This window comes from Gallinula chloropus (assembly GCF_964237585.1).
Source record: "Gallinula chloropus genome assembly, chromosome: 1".
Classification (NCBI taxonomy): domain Eukaryota; kingdom Metazoa; phylum Chordata; class Aves; order Gruiformes; family Rallidae; genus Gallinula; species Gallinula chloropus.
Genome location: NC_140085.1, coordinates 119,776,201 through 119,804,044, shown reverse-complemented (window position 1 = coordinate 119,804,044; position 27,844 = coordinate 119,776,201). Strand labels below are relative to the sequence as shown.

Below are 27,844 nucleotides of genomic sequence, written 5' to 3'. Positions count from 1 at the left end.
AACACCATCTCTGCTTTGCTTGTCTTTGTTACAACATTTCCTTTAAAACACTTGCAGGTGAGGAAAGACACATTTTTCAATGTCCTTCCTTTCATTTTACAGGAACAGTGACCTCCCCTACTCTGCTAAGCCGCTGTTGACAAAAGTTACAAACATCCACTCACACAGAAGCAAAGCTTATGAAGAGAAGTGTTTGCACCGAATGACAGTGGCAGCAGTCTAAATTCTGTTTCTTACCAACTTGATACTGAATGTTTCATGAAGAATTTGATGAACAAGCAAAAAGGCTTCAGAACATGTCCAAAATCCTCTTCATGAGTCATACCTACCACCATGATGCTTTGTTTTCTGGGTATTATTCCTTTGTACCCACACTGGAGTCAGCCATTTGCACAAGAGACCTCTATGGAATCCCTCAAGAAAAAAGTGCCATCGCTGAAGTGCAAATCCCCATGTCCTAAACCCAAACGTGATGGGGTTCAGTGACAAAGAGTTCATCACATACAAAAAGGCTCTGGAAGCAAAAATACTTATTCTGGGAACACTGACCTCAGCAAGCTGAGCGTGCCTGCCACTCATGCTCCAGCTTCATTCCTCCTCTTTGGTCTCCCCAATAAAAAAGCAAAACAATAAATGAATTCCACATCCCTAGCAAATCTTCAGCCACTGACATTATTCACCATCGTCCAACCCAACTGGACTTACAGATTTCATTTATGAAACATACAGTTCTCCTTTAACAATACTGGTCCCCTTCAGCACATGTGTCTTGTAAAAGTGACTTTAATACCAGGCAAAGGGTGTTGTTCTGTTTGTTTGAACCTTAGAAGCACTGCTTTGCTAAACAGAAAGGTGACAATTAAGTTGGAAGGGGAAAGACTGCTGGGTTCTAGACTGTATAAATGTCTCAGATGTGAAGAGAACTGAGAAGATGAAAAACTACAGGAAATGTATCAAGCCATGTGTGTTATTAGAGGAGCTGTCAAACAAAAGTGAAGGCACAAGGCTGAGCTAAAGGCAGAAATTAATTTATTTGTACACTGTTATTGCAGACATTCAGTAACATTTCTTTGGAGAAAGCTTTATTACCCTACAGCGGGGAAAGGCAGGATCATTTGAGACCAGTTTTTCCATCCACTGCTCATCATGCAACTACTTCAGCATCGGTATGATCCTTAAAAATTGTGCGTCACATCAGCGGACGTGTTCTCCTCCATTTCAACCCCTCTTGGGCTACACTGGGCCAATGGATGAGGCTTTCTAAGTGCTAGTGTCGTGACAGCTAAGATGTACCCTGATGCTGACTGACATTCAGAACGGACCCTCTGTGAAAACATGGTTCTTTGAAATGGAAACACAAAACATTCATCTTTTAATTAATGCCAAGCTAAAATGAAGATGCAGAAGAAGTCTATTCCCTTGACAGTGACCCTGGCGTTCAGTTCACAGACACAGGCCTGAGCACACAAACTTCGAACCACGCACTAGTTCCTCTCTACTCTCACTGGATACATCACTGCACCTGCTACAACCCTCCAACACATCCGCCCTCAGCTTCTGAAAGGGCCTTTAATCTCCTCCTGCCCCCACAGAAATGACGTGGCATCGGGAGGGATGCTTTCAGAATCCGGCCATGTAGCTACCTCCAGCTGAAGCAGCTCAAGAAAGTGCTGTGTCTCTCAGGCCAGGCAGCTTGTGCTCCATCAGCCCTTCTGCAGCCCCCTCCCTCAGAGAGGGCGGGGAAGGTCCTGCCGCGGGGAATCAGTCAGCTTCAGACTGGCGTTCACTAGAGTGTGGACAGGACAAGCAGGTGAAAACATTTCCATTGGCCCGTATTACATGTGACACTACACCCTACACTGAAACATTTCCTATTTGCCAGTTAGTTTTAGCACATTCTTCACCATGGCCCCGATGCCATCGAAGATATTATGGAGTTCTGTTTCACACATGAATGCTGGGGTACTGACCACCTTGTTTTTTGCATCCACGTGAGCTTCGTACAAGGCAGTTAAGGAAGACACGGCCCAGGCCTCACTCGCAGGTGCTGTCTGCAAAACAAGCCATCGCCGACAAAACCTCGCAGCCCCACTGTCCAATAACACAAAGCACCTCCCAACATACTGCACCGTCCAGCTGTGACAACAGCTGCAACCTATAACCCAAGTTCCTAGAAGCTATTTCTGCCAGAAATAGAAGTGGTGCAAGAGCATCTCAGGGAACGCTCGGAAGCAGAGAGAAAGCTGACAAAATTTACTGGCCGCAATAAAACGCCCTGGAGTGGAGTTTAATTACAGCATCACCCTTCAGGAACAAAGAATAACAGCCTCAAAGTGAACTGACCACCTGTAACTCAGGACAGTTTTATGTGCAAATTCACCCAGCGTTTACTGCATCGCTGGGTGTCCAGTGGAGTTCTGCAGCAGCGACGGAGACCTCGCCAGACAATGTCTGTACAGGAGACAGCGTTTCTGATCGCTCGCTGCATGACATGCGACCTGCTACACGTTGTGTATTCCCACAGAATTCCAAGTGGAAAAGCAGAGATCCTTGCCCTGGTTTTGGCTAGGATAGAGTTAATTTCTTTTCTAGCAGCGGATGGAACACCACGTTTGGGAGTCAGGATGAGAGCAGTGCTGACAACATGCTGATGTTTCTAGCTGTTGCCAAGCAGTCAGGGGCTTTTCAGTTGTTCATATTGCCCTGCTAACAAGAAGGGAAGGGACACAGCCAGGACAGGTGACCTGAACTGGCCAAAGGAGGTATTCCATGCCAACTGCCTCATGCTCAGCATAAAAGGGGGACTGGTGGGGGGAGGAGCAGGCAGCTCCAGGATGCGCAGCTTTGGGTACAGTCCAGTGTTTGAGACGGCTCTGGGCTGTACGGCCTGAGTTCGTGCGGTTCGGTGAGAAGCTGCATTTGTGTATCACCAGCTTCACATATTTTGCTATAAAGTTCTGTTATTATTATTACATCTCTTTCTGCTATCCCAGTAAACTATCCTTATCCCAACCCGCAAGGTTCTGGTTCCTTGGGTTTTCTTCTCCTCCCCTCCCCCCCTCCCTCAACTCCCCCCACTCCCTTTTAAGAACAATGGGCTGTGTGGTGCCCGTCTCTCAGCTGGGGAAAATCTACCACAATCTTCCATGTATTTCCTGCTGGAATGGTGCATCACTAAACCACCTCTCAACGTGGAAATTAACAGGAAAGGATATAGTTACTTCTTTCACACAATGCTTTCCTCCCAGTTCTTTGATGGCTCCTGCAGTCCCAGCGTAAGGCCACTTGCCACCTTCCTCCTCTTCATGGCCCACAGTCACTTCAGCACCAGAGAGAACCTTTGCTGCCAACACTGGGGAAATGCAGCAAAGACTGCAACAGAAGGAATGACAAGAGCAATTCAAACTCAGTCCTCATTAGAAAGATTCAAATGGACATGGTCTTACAAATCTGAAAGACACCACAAGGCAGCTTCCACTCAGCATGGTCCTACCACCTCCTCTGACAAACACCTACACACATGTGCATCTTGAAAACCATTTAAAAAACAAGCCACAACCAATGTGAAGCACAAGATGCTTCTTCTGGGTCCAGCAGTAACGGCTGCACATGTTAAAAGGACACAGGGACGTCTCCCCACTCATACTACCACACAAATGCCCCAACTGACGTACGTACCCAATGGGTTTCCCTGCTCTGTGGAAGTCTTTCAAGACACGTTCAACTTCTCTGTTCACCTTGCAGTCTTTCCCGTCAACAGCAAAGGTGGATCTGCCACAAGAAGAAACTTGATATATACCTCAGTCTACGCCTGCAAAGAGAGATGCCTGTCTCTGAGACGGGCTCTCAAGGGTCATCACAAACTTAATAGCTTCAGTTTCCCTGTTTTGTACCAGGGAGCCCAGAACTGGACACGATACTCCAGATGGGGCCTGTCCAGGGCAGAGTAGAGGGAGAGGATCACCTCCTTCAACCTTCTGGCCACGCTCCTTTTAATGCACCCCAGGATCCCACTGGCCTTCTTGGCCACCAGGGCACACTGCTGGCTCATGGCCAAACATTTGCCTTAACAATTGCTGCAAGGGGGTTTAACCTCTGCCAAATTAGTCTGTCTGGTTCTGGATCGTGACACAAGGGTGGGAGAAAACAGGCTCCTTGTGCCTTATCTAAACTCCAGAATTCTCACCAACACCCATCAGAAAATTTCAAATGTGACAATGCAAAAAAAGAATTGTGACTGGAAATCATAATGAACAGGACAATGCAACTCCAACACTTTGAAAGGAGCTTTCCTTATTAAATAGTGGTTACACACGTAGTAAAAAGACCAATTACTGCTTCCTGATTTTATTGTGCAAATCATAGTTGACCATAAGTACTTTAGTTGAGAAGCCTAATGCTTAGTTGACACTCACAAGTTTTTAGCAGCTCCAAATCCACCAGGGAATATCACAGCATCATGGTCTGCTGTAGTAAGCTTAGCCAGGCTGGCAATCTTACCACGAGCGATCCTTGCAGATTCCACTAAAACATTCCTTGAGGAACCAGAAATAAAACAATGAGATTAATTAAGCATCTGGGCACAGAACAGCGTCAAGTTTTGGCAGAGGAAGGGAGAAAGCAAGAACAGCAGTGGTATCAGTAACTGAAGCCCTTGATGCCTATGAAATACTGGAAAAGACAGGCATTAAGAGGCTGGATGTAATAAAGTCCAGAAAACTCATGTAATGTTTTCTCTCCAGTCAAAATACCGGCTGGCATAGAGCTTCTAAAGCCGGTCAGCAAAGTGCTGCAAGCGCAGTTACAGGCTGAAGAACACCTAAGAGACTGAGGCTCAGCAGTCATGGAAATCACGTAGGACAGAGCGTTTACCTTGACTCCGCTTCAGCTGGCTGCCCCTTACTGTGGTCAATGACGTGCATCTGAGGAACATCTGGAGCATACATCTGTACCTCAGCTCCCCCGCGACTGAGGTGCACCAGTATGCTGCAAAGGAACGGGGACAGAACGTGCTGAAAACCTTGTAAGAGAGGCTTTATCCAGCCCTTAACCCTTGCTGCAAGTATCCCACCAACTGATTTTGAAAGAAGAGGAAAACAACACATCCTACCAAAGCATACTGAACACATAGCAGCAAAACCCCTGTATGTGCCACCAAACTGCAAAGCAGAACAGAAAGTCAGTGTGGAGGCAGGGTGAGGTACGCTAGGGACAAGTTTCTTTGCTCCATGCTTTCACTCAGGCAATTAACAACCGAAAACTTCCTTTCTCCAGGTGTTATGGAAGAGTCCCACAATTAACACACCTATGTGTACATTTAATCCAGGTCAGGGCAAAACATCTCTCAGCAATTAACACTATGAGTTAATAAATCAACTCGAGCATTAACAATTCTAGTGTTTGATTTAGCCCCAGGAACAGAAACTCAAAGCGATTATGAAATGAAGTCTTTACTTCTCTCTCTTGAAATTGACTCTGGAACTCTGAATTTCTGTTTTTGAAAGAAACAGTGTGTGTCTCAAACTCACTGCTCTGGCATCACATGCATTGTGCTGCATCTTTAGACAACCACAGAGCCCTGCAAAAATGTGGCCTGAGCTTCCAGTTACTCTGTGAGAAAATTGTGACAATGATGGGCAATTTTGATGGCCAGAAAGAGAAAAACTGAACAGACTGCTGTAATACACAGGAGACTTTTTTTGGAGCCTACAGTTTCATAAAGCAACTTACGCTGAGGCCTCATGGATTTCTGTGCCATCGTAGACACCGCAACCAGATAAGACCTGCAGTAAGAAAATCGAGAGTATTTCAGGTGATACATAACTTCCTACACAATCTTTCACAGGCCTAAGTAGATTATAAAAAACCCCAACAACAAACCTCCATCCACCACCAAAAAATACCAACTTAGCAACAAGCTCTTTACTAAGCCAGTCGAGACCACACTATCAGCACTGGTGTCACCACGTGGCATCCTGCAGAACTGGCCTTTCCTATTTATAGCTGCCCATCACAGACAGGCCTCAAAAATTGCCAAAACTTAGGCATTTATTCTTCAGAGTTCATAAACTGACATGATACCCTCAGGTGTGTTTTTACTGTGCACCCAAGGGGTTATTCCGAGCTTCCCACATCTACTTACAAAGTGCCCACATCCACCTGAAACACCTTCTAACCCAGAGGTGCATCAGACAGACGTGGGACAGAAGTGCACGTCCAGGTGCTGCTTGGGATAAACCAATTTTGCTGCTGCTGGATTTTGTCTGAAGATTCGCATCAGAGATCAACAGCTAAATCTCCTTTCATCCAACTATGCTATGTTAGCTATACTTTCCCTTGTTACCACGATACTACTACTTTCTTTGTTTAAACACACTGTAGAATAAAAATCAGAAAGCAATTGGCTATCTCTGTGTGGGTTGAAAGCCTTTCATAAAGGAGGAGAAAGAAAATAAATCTCTTTAAAAACCCCAGGAAAAAAGTGATCATAAGAACAAAACCCCACAAAAATCCAAGAGATTATCTAGCTCCTGAAAGCATATATATATATATATATATGAACTCTGGGGGGTTATTTGGTTGTTTGTTTTGAAAGGAAAAAAAAAACTAATTAAAAAGAGTCTATTTACTCTCTTCCCTCCCAGTTTTATTTCAGCTTTAAAACCTTGAAAGTTTTTAGTCGCAGACATATGAACAGAAATTTAAAACTGAAACTTTAAAAGTGAGACACACTGGACATGAAGGTGCTTTTGGATCACTACACCAAGTCCTCTGCTTTCGAAGGCATGGCATCTAACCATCACTTCAAATTAGTAAGATCCATCAATGTTCTTCTGTCCCTGCTAATCCTAACCAAAATTTTGCTGCCTGGTATTTAACCCAGTAGAATAAGTAAGATAACAGCTCACGTTATCCTCCATTTAAATTCCACTGAATAACCATACAGCCAGCTGCACTGAAGTTATCTTCTGTAAGCAACACTATGTTTCTGAAACCGCACTGAAATTCAAGTACTAAGCCTCTTTGTGTTGTTTCAGTCCCTGCTGGGTGACAAACACGTCTTCTACCGTGATCAGATATTTATGTCAGCAATGGCAACTGTAACATCTGCTCTCCTGCTGCAATTTGCTAAAATGACAGCGCTCCTGGTAAGTTACCTTTCAGACATTTCCACCGGCACTGTGCCCATTCCTGAGCCAACTCTGCCCCAAACAGGTTTCTTCATGCAGGTAATGCCTCCTTATTTGCACCTTATGCTGTCAAGACTCTGCAAAGCTCAAGCTCCAAAGACTCTCCACCCAGCTCCAAGACCGTGTATCCATTTGGGATGCTATCTACAGCCTACGTTTTCCTTTGGCAATCTGTAGCTCCTCCAGCTCCTCGCTTCCTTATGTACTTTTACCACGTCCCACCTCCTTCCTAAAGGAGAGCGGGACCCGGTTTAAGTATTTCCCCGCATTCCGCCAGCACCTCCCCCCAGTTACGCTGTATTTCAACTTCAGCTCTGTGCAACTCAACCCCAGGCCGGTAACAAGCACACAGGAGTTGATTTCTACGCGTTTCCCCCTCCTGGCCTGGCTTTCCCGAAGTTACTCGGCTCCAACCAGCTTTTATCTCCCCAAATCCCGCTTTCCAGCTGCCGCGGCCGCCGGGCGCACCTTCCCTAGGCCCACCGCCCACCACCAGCAGCCCAGCGGCCGGAGCTCACCCCGCTGCAGCGGCGCCGTCCCGCCGGTGCGGGGCGGAGGGTGACTGTGGAAGAAGAAGAACCCCCCCACCAGCTTTCCCCTCAGCGCTGCTGCGCCACACGCCCCCCGCCACTCCCCGTCCCGGCCCGCGGCCGCCCCTCACCACAGCGACGCGGGCGCCTCGGCGGTGCCGAGCCGAGCAGTGGAAGGAGGCGAGGCTGCCGGGCGCCGCCCGCCGCAGCGCGGTGCAGAGGGCCGGCGCGCGGGAGGACAGCATGGCTGCGACGCGAGGGCGCAGAGGCGGCGGGGCGAGCAGCCGGGGCGGGCCGAGGGGGGAGGGAGGGAGGCCGTCGCGCGCGTGGCGACGGCGCCAGCGTGGGGCGCCCCCTGGGGGCAGGGAGGGCAGCGTGCGCGCTGGGGCTCGCAGGCCGCCGGTCCGTTCCCCGTCCTCGTTCAGCCGCCGCTGAGGGGCGGTGAAGCGGGTCAGCCGCGCTGGGGAGCAGAGCGCTGGGGCTTGTTTTGCACGCCAGCAGTCGCAGTTTGGCGTGGCTGGAGGAAGCAGGGGAAGGGTGTCCGCTGGAGCAGTGACCCACGCCGGGGCAGCTGGTGAAGAGCTGAAGCCCTGTGGGTCTCCGGGGGGTGGGACCCCCAGGCTGGAGGAGGGGAAGGGTGTGAGGAATGCCCCCCCCCCCGGCCAAGAAGGAAAGCAACTTGTGAGGAACTGAGAGAAACCCCCCTTCCCTGCCCCTCCCCGTGCCACACTCGGGGGGAGAAGGGAGTGAAATCGTGACTAAGTGAAGTCTGCTAAGAAGGGAGGGGTGGGGAGGTGCTTTAAGATCTGGTTGCACTTCTTATTATCCCGCTCTGGTGTCACTGGGTGTGCAGTGCAGTGTCATAAATTAGAGAGTTTCTTTCCTTTGTTCTGTGCTGAGTCTGTTTTTGGTTCTGACACTAATTACAGGATGATCTCTCCCTGCCCTTATCTCAACTCCTCAGCCTCTCACTATGTATTTTCTCCCCTGTCCAGCTGAAAAGGGGAGGGACAGAGCGTCTTTGATGGGCATCTGGCCTCCCGCCAGGCCTAACCCACCCCACTAGCTTAGCCCCACCAGGCAGTTTTTGCACGCCAGGGAGGGCAGGCGCGTGGTGCGTGAAGCCCAAGTGGTGGGGCAGCACATAGTGAAAGGGCTGCTGCTAACAGAGATGGGCTACACACAGCAGCAGCAGCCCAGCACAGCTTGCTTTCTGCCTAGGATCTCCTGAAGTAGCTCATCACTTTTAAAAGAGAAGGACAAAACAAATGTTAAACAGCAGCAAGTTTCATCACCAGTAAATGCCTTTCCCTGGTGAATAGGCTCTCCTTCGTTAACAGAACCAAACTACATGTAAGACAGATGAGACCCACGAAATACAGGCACAGCTACGTGTGATCACACCTAAGCTGAGATGCAAGCCCAAAGATGCAGCCTGGACCTGCACTGTAGGAAGGCAGGGAGACAGCACTGCTCCAAAGCCTTAACGACAGCCCACGCAAGTGGCTGCCATGCTCACAAGCTGTGCCAAGGGGCAAGCTCAACCTTGGACTAAACAGCCGTAAGACCTGATTCGTAGTTTTCACTATTCCACTTATTTAAATGGAAAACATTGTTTCTTGATCACCTAAAAGCTTATTATAATGTCATTTTGCTTGAGCAAGCAGAGACATTCCTAATCTCCTATGCAAAAACAAGTGCCATGCTACTCCTCCTGCTGCCTCTGAATGTTTTTTGCACTTTCTAAAACACGTGTTTTAAGTGAAGTTTTTCATCTTTAGAAATGTTTTGATCAGTGAGAGTAAAAGAACCCAAAAACACGTCTCTAAGATGTTGTTCTGGAAGGCCATGTTTTTTCCATATTCTGTTCTGTAATACTGTGAAACACCAGAGACAAATACAAATTCAAGTGTCAAGCCAGCCAACTTCATAAAACAGCACAACTCTCCTTTTGCATAGCACAAACCTATTGCATAGCACAAACCTATTGCCCAGCCAGTCACAAGACAGTTACAGCCTGTCTGCAGGTCATACAGACCCTGAAACACTGGCACAACAACAAACAACAGTGGCAGGCAAGGGGGCACCAGCAATTGGAGGTGTTTTTAAATATCCTAAGAAAAACTGAAAAAAAATCACTTTCCTATGTTTTATTTCATTAGCAAGTGCATCTTTATTTTATACACTGAAGTTATACAAAGTGACCGCTGTGTATTTTGAACTTGGATTTTTCTTAGCAGGTTTTAGCATCAGGACCTCTCCTCTCTTCCAAGAGTGGAAAGAGATCAGGAAACAAATCCAGAACAGTATACACTGAAAAAACCAATCTGGATCACCAATAGTATCTATAGCATCTTCATTAACAAAGCCCTTTCAACATGTGGCTCAAAAGCATCACAAGCATGGACAGAGTTGTGTTCAGGACTTCATTCTACTGTAACTAGCCAATTCTCATAAGCAAGGAAAACAAAAAGTTTCAGATTTTCATGTTCATAAAAACCTTTAAAAAAACTGCCAAACACAAGACAGGAAGGGGTTTTCGTGAGTAAAAGATGTCTGAAACATGTTCTCTTAGAGTTGAAATTACACTGAGTTAGCAATTTTCAAACCAATTTTTACTACATTATCTCAGATTAATTCTGCAGAAGTTACACAGCACAGCCCCCCGCATTCGTTACGGTATATAACTTACCCTCACTATTGAAACTTCATCAGGTTGGGAAGCTATAGAACTAAGAAAAATGGACCCACATTCCTAACAGTGTTCAGTAATATGTATGTATTAAAACCAACAACAACATAAAAATGTTGAGGGCAATACATAGTCCTCCAATTAAGAATGATTTTAAGATAAAAAAAGAGTCCATCACAAAGTATGACAAGGCTGCGTTACAAATACCTCAACGTATTTAGCCAACCTACAATGCATTTTTGCTAGACAGTGCGCTTCTTCCAGTCAGAGCTCTAACTTAACTGATAGAAAAATAACTTTGTTCCTGATTTGAAGTAAGAAAAATTATCAACAAACCAAGAAATCAATGCTGTCAAGCTGTTACGACCAAAGTGTACGGCAAACGCACCATGGATGGCTATTTTTCTACCCTATATTTTCCCTGTTTCACTAACTCATATGTAACTCCATCTATGCTGTTTAAAATTTAAAAAAAAAAAAGGAAAAAAGGAAAAAAAAAAAAAACAGTTGAAATAGGCCACTATGAGGGCCACTCGCTCTCAGTGAATACCACTGCACAGAATTACTTTCTTAGGTTTCCTCCCTCCCATGAAGAGGAGCTAGGAACTAAGACTGTCTTTATGACCTTCTTGCATAAGATAATCACTGTCAGAATCCAAGTCATCTTCCTCCACTGGTGTTTCTTCTGCCAGACGTTTCACACCCCGCTGCTGTGAAATGGCCAGTGCGTACTTGATATTGTAGATATTCCACTCGCAGCTGTGAAAATAAACAGCACATCAGAAACAAGATTCCATTTCTCCTAAAAGAACCCATCCCAACCGTATCTGGAAGAGGAGAGTAACCCCTCACCATGCTACCAAACCCCCCCAAGTTACCCCAGGCTTTCGTGCGGGGTTTGGATTTACACCCTGAAGCGCAGCAATACGTACAGCTTGGAAACGTCTGCAAAATGGCGCTGGATGCTTTTCTGAAGGAACTGGATCACAGGGAGCAGCTTCACTGACCTTGAACACAGAAAACACACAGTTTATATTTATATATGAGAATCTATAAGTTTTCCATATTCTCAAAATTTTAGCAAGCATGCATGTTCGTAACTTTTGAACAAATACTAAGCTTTCTGCTTTTGATTCCATCTTCAGTGATTACACTCAATACAAGTATTAATTTTTTTTTTCCTAACAGCAAACTACAATTTGAAGACCTCATTCTGCTTTCTGTCGTGATGATACTTCCTTCCAGGTACCATGGTACTTCTGGAACAAGGAAGAGTTTTTGTCTTAAATTGCCCTATTCTACTTTATCATCAACAAAAGGAGAAAATTTGTTCCAGTCACTACAGTAACTAAAACTTTAATACTCATGTTGAAGCAAGGCAAGAGTTACATAAAACACTGTTTCTTTAACCTGCAGGATTCTCTCTCAGATTGCCTCTCGTTTAGCCTATTTTTCATTTGTAAATTTGCCTTATTCTGCTCCCAAAAGTCTATAAACTCAATACTATGGGTGGGCTGAAGATAATTCATATGGCAGGCTCGTGCAGTTGTGAAGAACTACATAGGACAGCAGAATAGTAAGCAGCTAGAAGGGCCTGCTATAACCACAACCAAAGTCTACAAGATGCAGTTCAGTACCTGTGTGTTCTCTCTGTTGTATTTAACATATGTAATTGCTTAAAACCACAACTGCCAAAATCCTATCACTGTTGAAATATTTATACACTCACAGGGTAAGCAAGCTATGCAGTTTTACCCACAATATTTGAGAAATGTTTTTTGCAACTTAGCCTCACAAATCCTATTATTTATTCAAACTATACAATACACATTTGTTAGCAAAGAAGCTGTATTGGATTAAAATGAAAAATTTATAAATAAACGTAAAGGTTTAAATTATATTTATTAAATGTATATGTAATAAATGCATATAAGTAATTTTGGTTGTTGTGAATGCATTTCTCTAGAATGTCAGTAACCATTGATAGGTATTTCAAAGTACTTGTCAGCTTCTTGACTTTCACAAGACCTCACCTGGATTTCAGTTTCTGCCCATGCAGCATGAGCAACTTATGAGCCCAAATAAGATAGAACTCTAAATGACAAGATGTCTCAAACGCAGAGGCCAGGAACTCCAGTACTTTCTCCACATACAGGTCTGGAAGTGACGAGCAGACAACATCGACTGTGCAAAAAGAAAGGAAAAAAAAAGCCCATTGACACTGGAGTTGAATTACTACTTGGAGTAAGATGAAAGAAGCCACAGGAAAGAAAAAAAGCACTGTCTTGCAAACTATTTGGTATTTAATATTGTAATTCAGGGTACAGTACACTGCTGTCTGTTAGGAGGCAAGTCTTTCCTCTTTGAGCGTTCAGTCACTAACGCACTTAAAAGCAAGAACTCCTCCCGTCCTCAAGCTCTTCCTCCTACCAAAATACTGTCCCCACCAGCTCTCCTTCAGAACTTTCACTTGTACCCCTCCCTCCTCTTTCAGCATAACCAGACTTTGTTGAAGTCTTGCTTCTGACTTCATATGAATTGCTGTGTTCAGTGGAACGAGCCAGACGTACGAAGCGGAAGGAAGCTGCAAAGGACACCTGAAAAGACAGCCAGCGGTCACCGGCTCACGGACCAAACATCTGAACATCCTTAGCAACTGCACAGCACAAGGTAGTATGATAAAAACTTCACATATAACCATGACCTCATTGTGAGCAACCCTCTCCCAAAAATAATACACTCATACTCTCCCCGCAGCCATCCCAACTGCCCCACAGTTATGTTCAACTGTGGGGGGAAAGAAACAACTGGCTTTTAAAGAAACAGGCACTCATTCGTTCTGTTAGCAGTGGGTCACAATGCCTGACATTTCCATGCCTCATCCCCTGCTCCAGAGGTTTTGGGACCTGCCTTCCAACTCGGTATTGCCTGTGTACATGGAGTTTTGGTTAACTTCAGTAAAAGTTTTGCTGGGTGGAGGCAACCACCATTATGCTAACACAGACATGCAAAAGATGATTTACCCTGACATGTTGAATTACCAAGCTTAGTATCTAGGGAGTAAGGGAAGAAAATCCTACAAAGCAGTAGGATTTTGAGCCTGTTTTGACTAGATAAAAGAACTTTTACTTGTTATACTTGAAACACTGGAATGTAGTAAGTATTTTTTTACTGGAGTAAAAACACTGAGATATGAAACTAAGCAGCGGACTCTATACTGAGGTATAAACACTAAGAACATAGACTTTAGAGTTACTGTGACAGAACTGTTAATCAAGTTATGAAGTGAACTAGAATATAATACTAGAAGCTCATTTTTAAGGCCATCTCTACCATATATAGTTAATAAGTGTGCACACTACTTACTGAAATGCTGAAAAGGGTGCTAAAGAGTAACTTCAGTACTTGTCCACCAAAGCCGAGTGACCTCTTACCTGTCCCTTTTGCTCCTGAAGTCAGAATTGTGAAAGTACCTGTGTCTTGTCAGAAAGAGCTCGGCACTGAACTAATAACCCATTCAGTTTATGTGAACACAGCCCTCTACAAGGATCACACATTTGTTTAGAGGGATGAATTTCACAAATACTCTACCTAAAGGAACATAAATCAGCAGACCTTCAGAGGGCTGACAGTTGCATAGCTGCTCCAAGTTTTGGCAGTCCAAAGCGAGACCAGCTTTGAGCAGCTGGCGCAGAGCTTTATCCAGTTGAGTGCTCAACACTTCCAAGGATGGAAACTCCCTTCTCAGCCTGCTGCAGCACCTGACTACCCCTCACACAATGCTATTGATTTTAATGCTGGTTGGAATTTCCTACATTGCAAGTGGCCTGTCGCCTCTTGTCTTACCACTGTGCAACTCCAAATCTGGTTCTGCTTTCTTACATCCTGTTTGGCACCCGACGACGGTAAAAATATTCCCCTTTTCTTTTAAAGGCTGAACAAACCCAGCTCTCTCAAGCCTCTCCTCAGCTGTCACACACTCTGGCCTCCCATCGTTTTCCACACTCTACACCAGATGCTCCAGAGTATCAATGTCTCTTGTACTGGCAAGCCCACAACTAGGCACAGTACTCTCAAGTGCTCAACAGAGACTGATCAATTCCTTCACACTGCTGACCACATCCTTGACAGTACAGCCCAGTATCTATCTGTTTGACTGCCTCCATCACTGCCAACTCAGTTGAACTCGCTGTGTCTCTCTAACATCAGCTGCTTTTGAGAACCAACACCCAAAAACTTTACCTGTGTATCCAGACCTCACTGAATTCCATGTTCAAGTCACTAGGTAAACACGCACTGAAATTAAACCCTAAGTTAGCACCAAAAAGTCTACTGTTTTTACAAAGACCATCCCTGCCTCTTTAGTCTTCAGCTATAGTAGAAAGTCCTTTAACACCACCGCCGCAAGACCCCTCCACCCCTCAACCCCAGAGCTAAACTCTGCCCTTTATGGTCCAATTTATTTGGCTTACATTTCCACTCTTACTGCTATCTCAGTCAGATTTCATGGAAGATCCACTTACTTTCACTGCTGGGTACAGCCTCTATGACTTCCTGAATTAATTTCTTCTCATTCAGCTTGAAGGCCATGATGATAGCCATAGTGTATTCCTTCTGATGTAGTGTGTTGCGTATATTGCTGGGTGTGACATCAATATCCAGTTCAAAAGGATCAAAAATTAGCCCAGAGTCCAGTGAATAGACAAGAAGACCCTCCGTGGTTGTGGCTGCCCAGCTTCGTCCTAGAAGAGAGTAACAACATCTAGGAACAAAGCTAGCTTTTCCAGGATGGCCACAGAAGAGTAATCATAGACAGACTCTTCACTGCTTACAAGCTGCAGAGAAGACTGAAAACCCTGGACCGCTGATGGACCTGTCAGCAATGACAATGCTTGTAAAAAATACCAGCCAGAAGTGACACATGCTTACAATTCCTAACTATCCATGGCAGAGAAAGCTACACTACAAACAGCAGCACTACATAGCACCTGGAGACATCATCTCCACGGCATTTGTACTTCATTATTACTCCTCCAATGCCCCACTCTTTTTCCTTGTTTTACATGGAATAAAAAAATATCCTACAGTAATTGCCAACACTCACCAGTGGGAGAGAACTGCAGGCAAGTCACTCTTATTTCTGGTTTAAAGTGTCGGTAACTCATATCACCTGGAAGAGAAGGTCAGAAGTTCTTTAACATATTCACCAAAGGCTCACCACAGTCTATCGATTCTAGCTGTGCTGTTACCGTTATGCTGAAAAATCTTGCAGAGCATGCCAAAAACTGGCAGAGTTAAAGACAGGGCAAGAAAGGGACAGTCCTCATCCAAGAGATCATACAGCCAAAAGTGGCAGGTCTGAATTTTGCCCTTCGAGAATGAAATCAGGACTGCTGGGTTCCATACCCAGGAGACCACAGTGCCCGTCCTGTTTCCTGTTGCTTCTGTTCTGCAAAAGGACTCACCACGCAGCAGCTGAACACTTGTGGAACCGATCCCTGCAATGTTCAAGTTATCTTAACTTTAAAACCCAGCTGAACAATTCAAAGCCTTCTTCTTATCTGGTATCGACTCCACATCAAAAGTGTTTTGATCCACATAAAACCAGTAACAAGACAGCAAAGCCAAAACTCATACCTCTTTTCACTCCAGGAAGAGGAATAGCAACACCATCTTCTCCTCCAGCCCCTTCATCAATCAGGGCCATGCTGCCAAATTCAGTCATTTTTCTCCGATCTAGGTACTCCTAGGAAAACACACAAGTTCCATTCACTGCACAGAATCTCCTCTCAAACACCTTTGTGCACTGAAAACCCTCCATAACAGTCAGGAGTTATCTAGTGATTATTTCTTTGTGCTTTCTTTCAAAGGTTTCTTCAAAACCTACAATTTCCCAACAGCAAGCAACAGTGCCTGTCCTCTGATGAGAATCAGGGTGCTTCAGTCTTAAGACTTTGGGCCAGCACAGATCAGTTTAAGACTGCCTATGCCATCATTATCTTGTTCTAGTCCAGAGATGGGCCATGTCCTCAGATGCAGCCCTACTCTTCCTCCCCTTCAGCTTCCCCAACTGCACTGCACAAAAGCAAATCTGTAAGGGCTGTGTAGACAGACAGCTATGTAAATGATGTCCTTCCCCCCCATTTTTAAACACCTGCCCCCTCCAGGATTCTTGCCAGCTGGCTCACTTCTGGCACCCTTTTAAGCCACCAGGTGAGCAACTCTAGCTCAAGAGAGGGCAGCAAGGAAACGAAGTCTGCTTCACAAACCATTGTTGTCAAATAAATATCCTTGGAATCAGAGTCAAATACAGCCCAGTGTGAACACTGGGACAATCAGCATTCTTCCAGGATGTTAAGAAGGGTTACTGGATTATTTTTTTTCCCCCCTTTCTGATGCTTTTCATTGTTCCCTTTCCTTTTAAGGGAATTTAATTTTTAATTTGGCAATATTTAGAAACCAAGTTTGTAAAGACCAACAATGTTCTTCTGTATGCACAACAAAGTCCTTCCTTTCTTTGCTAACACAAACAACTAATACCCAGGGGAAGTTAGCTTAGTACAAAAGATTGATAATTTAATTTTTCATATTTTCTCATAAACTTTAAGTACCAACCAATTTAACTATGTGCTTGAGGGTTCTGATTGTTCAATACAAACACACTGCAATCTGGCAAGACTTGAGTCAGCATAAAAACCAAGGAAGTGAACCTCTACTCAGCATAACATTCATGTATCCTACTTAACAAGGTGTTACACCAAAGCCTGGGGCACAAGGGAATGAAAAAAGCCAACTCACATACCTCCATTGCATCTAAAGAAAAGTTGCATGAGATTTCAAATTTTTTCATAAGAATCTGTTCCTTGACATTATATATACAGACAAACTTTGACAATCCACCTGCCAGAATAGACTGACCATCTGCTGAGTAACACAGAGTAGTAAAAGATCTAGTAAAGAAAAAAGAAGGAGGAAAGTTAATTTCCCTGCCACATCTGTGCTGAAAGACTTGACTATGCTGTGAAAACACAGAAGCATACCCAGGCCATGGAAAAAGCAGAGAGCTGCTTCTACACAGTATGTGCTTAACACACAACACTGATTCACAGTAAAACACCAAGCCCTTGTTTGTGGCAAACAATTTGGAACTTCAACAGCTTTCTGAAGTGCTTCCATACTACTTTCTGCTCAATGCAGGAGTTCTCAAGTACGCCCCTACACAACACTAAGCATGGTCAGAAGAGCCAGAGAAAGAAACTAATGGCATGACATGCTTTAAAGAAATGGTTGACAGATCACCACCCAAAAAAAAAAAAAAGGGGGCACATTTTTTCCCAAAAAGAGCCATTGGTTCCTTTTTTCATTTTGTTCTGAGGAGGAACAATATGGAAAAAAAAGAGAGGTGCTCAAGGGGAGGGAAAGCCAACAAAAAAACCCCACCATAAACCCCAAAACTTCCATATTATGCTTTTGACAGCACACACAAACTCAACTTGCCTTTCAACATTACTTTACATGCACAGTATCCTGCAGGAAAACCCACAGCATACTTTTTTTTTTTAATGTAACAGTTTCTACATGCTAATAGTTACATACTAGTAACTATATAACAAAGTTTCCACTTCAAACCATTCTTATTTGACCAAAGTTTATAACTGATGAAAGAAAAGTGATGCTCAGAACGATGCTGACCAGTGGGTGAACACAGCACAGGACGCAAAAAGATCTATCCAGACGTCAGGTCAGGCAGTGTTTGAAAATCCAACATCAAAGTATCTGACCAGCAGATACACTCCAAAATCTTCACGTAAAACCAAATGGAACGAAACAATTCAGAAGCAAAAGCACACCTGCCACCCTCTTTCAGCTGCAATCTCATATACTTACTTTCCCTTCGCTGATTGTTTAGCAGTTATTTTATCAAGCTCCTTCCTTCCCATCTGAAGATCATGCCTCCCCTCAATGGAGCCAACTTGCACTGCATTTTCATGATCCCAAAATGTTATCTGTCCATTCAAAGCAGCAACTGCAAGCTCCTTGCCATCAGGACGGAAAGCAACAACAAGAACTGTGCAAGGAATTAACAGTTAAAAAAGCAGTCAGATCTTTTTTCTAAGAAAATACTCTGTATTGTTCTGGATCTTATATCAGTTAATCAGGAAAAGTTTAAGAGTAACAAACATGACTGTACTTCTGCACTGGACAACATAGCTAGTTACAAAGCTAGAGTTAGCATTAAATAAAAAAAGATCTTGCACTGTTATTTAAGTACTACATTGCTCTATCTCAACTTTTGGGTTTTGTTAACATGAATGAGTCTATATCTGACATGTTCTGTTGTTCGTTCTTGAGGTACTTTTGGTAACACTTTTCTATTTATGTAACATGAAATAAAGGTTACCGTCTGAGTTGAGTATGAGCGTCTCCTTGGTTCTCCAGCTGTCTAACATGTCCCACAGCTTGACAGTTTTATCCCATGAGGCACTCGCTAGAACACACTTCATTGGGTTAAAGGACAAACTGCTGATGGGGCCCTCATGACCTGCTAAGACCTAGTAAAAGAGGTAACATGGAATTAGGTGAATGAAACTGTGCGCTTTCCCTCACCTCCTTTATTAAAGCGATCAGACCGACTGAGCAAAAGCAAGTCACTGCTCTGAGAATTCAGTATGTCCTGCAGCTGAAAACATCTCAGAAAAAAAATAAATCACTACAAAACTGTAACACAGATTTTTATAGGATAGAGCTCCCACTCTTCTCAAAGAAAGGGAAGAAACTAAACTGAAAACGCTGGAGATCCCCTGGAGTGTTACACTAAGTTACTGTTAGTGACCTGCATTCAACACCTATGCCAAATTAAGTACAGGAATTGCTGAGTTCATCTACGTGTGCAGCATGTACATAACGTCTAGGAACTGAAAGCAGCAAATGAGTGCAATTTGCCCAGAAGGACCGTGTCCTTCCTTTATTACACCTACTCTGAAGAGAAAGCACTTCAGGCTAGCAGCAAGGCAGCGGGGACCTAACTTAATAGTTTTCTTGCCCTGCACAATAAAAACCTTCTATGCAAGAAATTGCACCCCTGTTCTGCTCCAGCAAAACTGTCCACTTCATTTGTATTAATCTTAGGACAGCACCTACAATTTCATTACATTAGCAACTACAGTTTCTTCATCACCTACAGAAAATACACAGAAAAGAACATCTCTGAACCACCACTGAAGGAAAGACCCTCATGCTCCTGTTTTAAGATCAGTCGTTATTTTATCAGCTGCAAAGAGCTCATTACTCAAAAATTCTAAAACCTATTTCCTACACAAATCCAGGATAGCCTCCATGTAATAAATCAGAAATTGCTGAGAGTAATAAAGTGCAGCTTGTTCCTGAATACAACAAACCACTTCATGTTGTATTAAACCCTCTGGCAAAAGCCCAAAGGTAATCCAGATCGCGATGATACTACGCATGTGTCAAATCTGACCCCTCCAACAAGGCAGGTCCTTACATCTAGCAGCCTCCCGCTCTGCATTGACCAGATGAATATTTCAAAGGAATCCTGGGAACCAGCTGACACAATCTCCCCACTGGAATCCACAGCTAAACAAGAGAACTGGGTCGGTCGCGGAGATGTAAAGGTACGGAAATTGCGGTATCTGTTGTAAACAAGAAAGGCAGTGACAAGAACAGGGAAATTTTAGGTAGATTTAAGCACACGCTCTACAAGCGTATTTCAAAAAGCATTCTGTTCTACTTGTGAGGTGTTTTAAGATACCTACAGGAAAAATACTGTGTTTAAAGTTAGATGCAATGCCTTAGCATGACTCTACGATTCAGGAAGAGTATTATTCCCTCTGCAGAACAGCCAAAAATACTCGAACAGAAAGGCTTTTTTTCTATTACACAGCACAGGCCTGTTCATTAGAAAACACAGGCTTGTTTACTCATCCGGTTCTGTACACACCTGTACACTAACAGCTCAACCATGACAACAAATGTGGTTAAACAGCAGCCTTCTCCCCACTTGAGTAGAGGAGCCAAGCAATGATTTTAATGGATTTGCAGCTTCTCTGAGAAAAGTTCTTAGAGAATTTTCTTCACAGAAATCAGATGGATTGACAGGATTCCTAATTACTGCCTAGATTTGAACTACAGGCTGAACCAGAATTGAATAAAGCAGTAATCGCATTTGTGCGACTTCAACCTGAAACAAGAAATCAGCCGTTTGTTCTATTTTTGGGGGTGAATGTTGAAGAATAAACGGGAGACAAAAGCTTTTTATAAGGCAGTTACCTGTGCAGATCAAAGGCACGCACGGTTCCATCTAGGGAAGCACTCAAAATGACATAACCAGTTGAAGTAAAAGTTACAGCAGTTACACCACTGGTATGTTCTGTAAAAGTGACAAAACAAAAGCTGCTTGAAGTGTTCCACACTTTCACCTGTAAAAGACAAGGAAACCCTTCTTAGACCCTCCATCGGCAGTTCCAAGAGAAAGTTAAAGGTAAGGCAGCAGAAGAGCCCTAAAACTGCATGAAGGACTTTGAGTACCATCAGCAAGGAGTTTTGTGCAAGTGAGTCAAACAGGGTCACAGCTTATCACTAAATCCCTAAAGACACGTACAGCATGGAAACCTGAGACAGACAAAGTTAAAAGAGATCTTATTTTCAAGGTAACCTATAGTAGATAGTGAGCATCTCAGGCTTCCAAGCTTTGGCCTGTCCACTGCTACAAGAAGTTTCAAATTTAAAACCATCTGTGAAGCCATTCCAGATGTTGTTTCAAGCTCTTTTTGAAAAAAAATGTAATGCATTTACCTGTCTGGAGTTTGCGACGTGATTCGGCCAATTTTAAATCTGAATGGCAGAAACCATGAAGTGGCAGGTCTTTTTCTGACATTCAGAAGTTTTGATAGGGAGACAGATACTAACTTTGTCCCATACATGGGCATACAGATTGTGAGATTGCTCTACAAAACATCTTAAAAAAAAAAAAAGACTACACATACACCTGGCCTATCATTTCAATACAAGTCAACTACGAGAAGCCAATTTTTCTTTCAAATACCAAGCTGCTTCTGCAATGGTACATTTCAGGAAAATCTGTTTATAAACTGCACTTCTTACAATTTGAAATTAGTTTTGCATCACAAGCAATTATTGGAAGGGCATGAATTTGCTGACATTGATTCATCCCAAAATATCACTGAACCACCACAAGCATATATAAATTAACATTTGATGAATTACACCCTTTGGTGTTTAAGGTGACTGTGTCTACAAGTGATTTAAAAATCATTTGCTAAAAGGTGTCATTGATACAATTTGCAGAGGATACCAATAATAGCAAATCAAAATGCTAGCAAATACCAATACTAGCAAATCAAAATAGCAAATTTATAGGGAGAAAAATCAAAATATTGAAGCGAGGCCAAAAAGTTATTGTTTTTCTTAACAGAATGTCCTACCAGCTAGAGAGTTTTCCCACGTTCAAGCTGCTTAAGATATTATTAGGACTTAAGTTCATATTTCATTGATAACTGCATCACTCACTTTTCCATCCTCCCCTCCAGTTACCACGTACTGTCCATCTGGCGAATACGCGAGCGAAACCATGCTGTTGAAGTGCCCCTGCTGCTTCAGCACGTAGGACTCGCTCTGCCACTCCCACACCAGGAGCTGACCCAAACCTGCAAAGAGGTGAGAGGAATTAACCAGAGTTACGAAGACAAGTGACGAGACTCCGCGAACACAAGGCACGCCAAGACACACGGAGACCAAAACACATCTGCAAACCTGAACATCCAAAGGCAATCCAGTCACCAGAAGAGTTGATTGCAATAGAAGCTATCCTTTGGTCCGAAATACTGAAATAGAAGAATTACCCAATGAACAAACTTGTGTTTTCACACCTTGCGTGACACAAGTTCAAATCTAGGATTCCCTCTGCTCAAGCAACTTCTTCATTACTGAAGTTCTGTATCACTAACAGCAAAAGCAGCATACACATTCTTTCCTTTATTTCAAAGAGACAATACTGCCTTATTCAAATGAGGACCAGAGTACCTAACGTCCCAAAGACATACTTGCCAGCACAGAGTAAAACTCTGCACGCTCAAGAAAGAAAATCTGGGGTTTTTTGTAAAGGGAAATTACGTGTTCTTTAGCTATCAGCAGTGATGGGCTTATTTTTCAACTTCAGAGACAATTCATATATTATTTTACACATGCAGAACTTCTTTTTTGCCCAGATACCATTTTCTACAAAGAAGCTGACAACATGAAGCCCAAAAGCACTGAAGAAATCTGCAGCCCACAACTAACTCCTTTGGAGTTCTTCATTAAGACCTCACTTTTCCCTAATAAGCTATGGAACTGAGTTGTATGGCATTTTAAGTCTATGATTCTGCCTTTTGAGAAGTTACAATACTAAATAGAAATAACATCACCCACACACAAAAACCAAGTGGGAGAAAACCCAACCACACTCCCATACCTCACCTCAAGGAGTGGATCAGATTGAAATCTGGGAGCTCATGGAGGTGAAAGATTCCAGAGGCAAAACCGGTGACTAAAAGGTGCGTTTTCTTGTGATAAGCTGCAGATGTCAGGTTGTTAAAATCTCCCTCCTTATTGAAAAAATACCTGGCATCAACAAAAGAAGAAAAAACCAAACAATGCAAAAGAAGTGTATGCTGTTCAATAGTCGCGTTTTAATACAGGCCAAGTATTTTGATCATTCAGGTACTCCAAGTAGTTTAACAAAGAGGCTGACGAGCTATGTTTATCAAGCGTTGCTATCACCTCTTGAAGTCAACCAGTCTCTTCTTGCAAGAGCTCAAAAGCCTCCGTGCTTAGCACTGGGCAACTTCTTACACTTCCATCAGTTTCAAGCACTAAAACGTGTACCGTAAGGCGGAATTTCTTATATTATCAAAATTACACTGATTATTATTCTGAATTTCAAGGGTATCACCCCTCATATAGTCAAGGCAAGATAAAGTAGACGTTTTCTACTGAAACTATTTAAAATGGGATCTATAGTAAACTACTAAACCCTGGGCAAAGTATTACATATACTGCTTTGACTGCAGAGATAAAGGGTGAAAAACGCCCAGTATAGTAAAACCTGAAAAATAACTGTGTCTTTGGAAAAGAGGAAGTCACTTACTTTGCAACACGTGAATATTTAACCTTATTTCTCGTCTCCTGTTTACTTGGATTGTCTTTTCCATGAACAACTTCGCCCTTTGGCTCTTCAAGAAACTCTTCATCATCTTTCTCTGCATTCTCTTCCCCAGCTTCATCTTTAGGGGGCATGGGCTTCAAACCGTCGAGCTCTGTGTCACACTGCCACACGCAGAGTGCGGCGTCCTGGCTGATTGTGTACAGCTGGAATGCGAGCACACGAGCGCTCCGTTACCACGCGATGCCCACGCGCTGCGGTCCGCTGTCTTGTTACGGACACAGAACTGCAGAAGTTTCAAGCAATCCTTTTAACTAACTTTTAAATAACTTACTATGCTTCTAGTGGTTACTTCTTCACATGAATTGTAAGCTCCTGATCACGGCAGAGGAGCTGAGAGACATTACCTACGTGTTTTCTAAACTCTGAGACATTATCCAAGCAGTCAGCACCCTTACCTACAGACAAGGCTCTGCTTCAACTATTTCAATATTAAAAATTCAAGAACATTGTGTGGTTATACGTACATCTAGGCTGTTCTCTTCAAAAAAGCAGGCTACTATTATGTCCTTATGCCCTCCAAGTGAGTAGTAGATCAAATTTGCCCATCGTTCTGCTCCAAACACCCATGTAGACATGTCCTTGCTCCCTACTGCGAAACACCTGCAAAAGAAGAGGCAATTTGAATTACAACATTGGTTTGCCAAACTCTTCCCTGGGTAGAGAACATTCTGAGCTGGAAAACACCAGTCACCATTTTAAAAGTAATCTTACACACAACAGAGTTGTGAACTGAGGTTAGGAACTCTAGCAAAGGTAGATGGGATTAAATACATTCACATGGTCAACCATGCTCACATTTCTAAGTTCCTTTATGGCTAACCAGGCATTTTCAAGCAAGAATACATTGTTGATCCCTAAACACACGTCTATTTTGCGCTTTCTAGTCCAGTTATCATATTTTAATTTAAGACTTAATGAGAAACAGAAGAGACAAGAATAATTCTGAAGCTAGTACGATACTTTAGAGCAAGGAAAACTGACTGGAAGATGCATACAAATATTAGCAACGGTGAGCAGGTAGGCAGTGCTTTAGTAGCTTAATGACTCACTTGGAATCATCAGTCCAGTCAATACAAGTTGTCTCATCATATGGACCGTAGTAAGTTTTGTCCAGAACAAAGGCATTAAATTCTCGTTTCTTCCCAGGAGCATGGTACATCAGAGCAACATTGTCTTTTGTAATCACAAATTTCCTGTCAAATGGGGAGGGGGAAGCATAACCACACACAAAACTTAAAGCAAACAATCTACACAGTCTACAATACAACAAACAATATTAAAAAGGTTTCTGTGTTACCAAAGTCATAAATATGCATTGTTTTCAAGTTAAAAACAAAAAAAATCATTTGCACATTAATATTATTTCCAAGCTTCATGAATGCAGGTATACCTTACACATTATAAGAGAGAAAACCTTCAGTAAAAATCACGTCAGTTGAATAATGAAACATTTATTCTCTAATTCTCACAAAGGAAGGGATAGTTCAAACATTCAAACCAGGATATTATCTTTCAAACTCTCTTCAGCTACATGTATCAGCCATTTTCACAAAAGCAAAGCACCTACACCCCTGTCACCCATGTCCTCTGATCTGGTCCTGTTGCCAGTGTAATTCCCTAGCACAGAACTGTGACTCCAACTTTCAAACACAAACTCGTTCATGACCACCTTAAGTCAACCCAACTGAGGAATGCTGTCAAAAGGGGACCTCTATACTTATTCCTTTCATTCCTATGATGCTTCTAACATTTACAGTCACTAGACTCCGGATCTGTGAGAAAGCAGTTAAAATATAAGGGACGAGTTGCACATGGTTCAGGGAACTGCCTCTTTCAGTAGCACAGTTGTCTTAGACTAACTCCAGACAGCAGTGAAACTGCACTGCCATGAGTGCCATCATGCAACTCCGCAGCACTGAACTTCACCTCAACTATGTCACTTATGACACATAAGCACACTTAAGATTCACAGTAAATCATCTGTTTCTAGGTGTTCCACCATAGACAAACAAGATCTATGACAGGCAACTTTCCAGGGCTTTGCTTTTCCTCTTCTCAACTTCACAGGTAAAGTAAAGAGCAGCCTGAAATCTCCCCTACAGTAATTAAACAGGCATCATCCCCAGATTGATCAGAATTTCTTAGTAACTAGTTTATAGGGTACTTTGTTGCTTTGTTCTAAAGCATGCATGTTGTACTTACTTGCCATCAGGGGAAAAGCTGACACTGTGAACTGGCTTGTGAAAATAAAAGCGATGGATCACACATTTACCAATCAAACTGACAAGCAAGGCAGCTCCCTCTGTAAGGGCAGAAAAAGAAGCATCATGGACGTAAGCCAGTTTCCAAAGAAACCATAACCCTAGCAAGCTTAGTTTCTTTACTTAAAGGGAGGGAAGAGGGGAAGGTAAATGAACACAATAAATAAATCCTTTTTAAATTCTGTAAATAAAGACACTTTTCCCTGAAATTCTAACACTTTTCAAAGCAGAGCTCTCCTAATTTGCATTAGGGTTAAATACCCAACACCGACTTTCCTCCTCAGGCTGTATTTTTATTTTCTTATTGTATAAAACAACTGCCTCCACTGTGAAAGTACCTTCATCAATCAGTATGGCAAGACTTCCATCTGGAGAGAGCCCCACGCACGCGATGTTGAGCCGTGTAGCCAATGGGTATGTCTCACACTTATTACTGAAATAAAGAAAAAAAAAAGAGATAAAGCAGTAAATTGAGCACACGGATGTAGAAGCGAGTCATCTCCAGTATCCATGGAACGGTCTGATATTGATGTTAAGGCCACTGAATCCGCTTGGCTGTAAAACCCCCCAGGACTTTAACACCCCCAGTACCACTGTGCTGCTGAGCAGAATCCCGGCCCACCGGGCAGCAACCCCAACTCTGGCCGACAGGAAAAGGAGGGTAACAGCGTGGGGCCTGCCGTGTACCAAAGTCAGCGCAGAACAGAACAGCACAAAGAAACCATACAGCTAAACCAGATACAAGCCGTAACCCTACCCCCGCCCCTCACACACACACACACATCGCACTGTCTTTACTTGGTTCTAAACCAAATCTCTATCTCCTCCTTATGCTGTTCTCCCCAGTGACCGATGCACAGAAAGCCTCGACACTCGCTCTTCCACGCAAGCTTCCACCTCGTAACGCCGAGGCAGACGCTTACCAGGACACCGCGGAAAGGCAAGCCCTCCTGGAGACCCCCAGCCCTCCTGCACCCCACACCCGCACCCCGCTGGGGGTGAAGGGCGCGCCGTTCCCCCTGCGCGTCAGGGACGGCGCGGATTCGGCTGCCGCCCACGGGTCGGGCTCCACAGCCGCCTGCGAGCGCTACTCCTCACGCCGGCAGAACCAGGCCCCTCCACCTCCCGCCGCGGCGGCCCGGGTCAGAGTGCTGGGCCAGAGGCAGGCAGCAGGCGCTCGGGGCTCGCTTACTTCTTCAGGTCGAAGACAGAGATCCTGTTCCCGACGGGGCTGATGAGAGTGCTGCCATCGCGGGTGAAGTTGAGGTTCCCGCGGCGGTACACGGTGCCCAGCAGGCCCGAGAACTGCGAGGGGGAGGGAGGAAGGGGTAGAAGAGAAAGGGGCACGGTTAAGGCTCAGGGGAGAGGAAGGCAGAAGCCGCCACGCACTGGCAGCTACCGCCGCGCACTCACCCGGTACGCGAACTTCATGGCGGCGGCCCCACGTGCAGCCGCTACCGGCACGCGTAGCCGCGGAAGAACCGCCGGCCGCGCAGGGGCGGTCGGGTGTTAACCCCGTGCATGCGCCGAAAAGGAAGGGGACGGCTTCTCCCTCACCGGGGGCGGTGCCGCGCCGCGCCGCCGCTGGGTGAGGAGGAGCCAGGGGCGGGGGACGGAGCGCTGTGGGCGGGGATGGCGGATGGTTCCACCCGGCGGCGGGGTAAGCTCGGGTGCCGTTGAACCCGGTCGCCGTTATCGGCGGCGGTTCTCCGCCTGCGCTCTGTGGTCTGCGCAGTCAGGGCCGCGGCCGCAGCTTGAGCCGTTCTCGTCCCCCCTCAGGGCAGCGCCCGGGGCGGGCCGGCCGTACCGCCCTGCGCTAGCTCCGGCCCCGGGCGCCTTTAGAAACTTGCCTTCCGTTATGGCCGCTCGGGCCAGAAGAGACGAAAGGCGGGCTCCTTCCAGGGAAAGGAGAAAAGGAGACGTCA

General features: G+C 44.4%; 2 protein-coding genes across 2 annotated transcripts; both read right to left on the bottom strand.

Moving 5' to 3' along the window:
- Positions 1-1,007: 1,007 nt before the first annotated feature.
- Positions 1,008-7,996, bottom strand: GATD3 (glutamine amidotransferase class 1 domain containing 3). The gene is made up of 7 exons (XM_084279439.1): positions 7,852-7,996; positions 5,731-5,783; positions 4,873-4,986; positions 4,416-4,535; positions 3,679-3,771; positions 3,184-3,372; positions 1,008-2,091 (listed from the first exon to the last, which is right to left on the bottom strand). Exons 1-7 carry the CDS (start codon positions 7,963-7,965, stop codon positions 1,872-1,874), a joined length of 903 nt encoding a protein of 300 aa, XP_084135565.1. The 5' UTR covers positions 7,966-7,996; the 3' UTR covers positions 1,008-1,871.
- A 2,444-nt stretch (positions 7,997-10,440) lies between these two features.
- PWP2 (PWP2 small subunit processome component) lies at positions 10,441-27,350 on the bottom strand (the record flags this gene model as incomplete). Its single annotated transcript, XM_084270210.1, has 21 exons — positions 10,441-11,171; positions 11,345-11,419; positions 12,446-12,596; positions 14,936-15,154; positions 15,517-15,582; positions 16,050-16,158; positions 17,215-17,362; positions 18,300-18,480; positions 18,814-18,964; positions 19,918-20,065; positions 20,703-20,851; positions 21,963-22,099; positions 22,206-22,276; positions 22,911-23,054; positions 23,581-23,801; positions 24,123-24,258; positions 24,708-24,851; positions 25,861-25,960; positions 26,258-26,352; positions 27,112-27,224; positions 27,333-27,350. 21 exons carry the CDS (start codon positions 27,348-27,350, stop codon positions 11,012-11,014), a joined length of 2,736 nt encoding a protein of 911 aa, XP_084126336.1. The 3' UTR covers positions 10,441-11,011.
- Between the last annotated feature and the right edge of the window lie 494 nt (positions 27,351-27,844).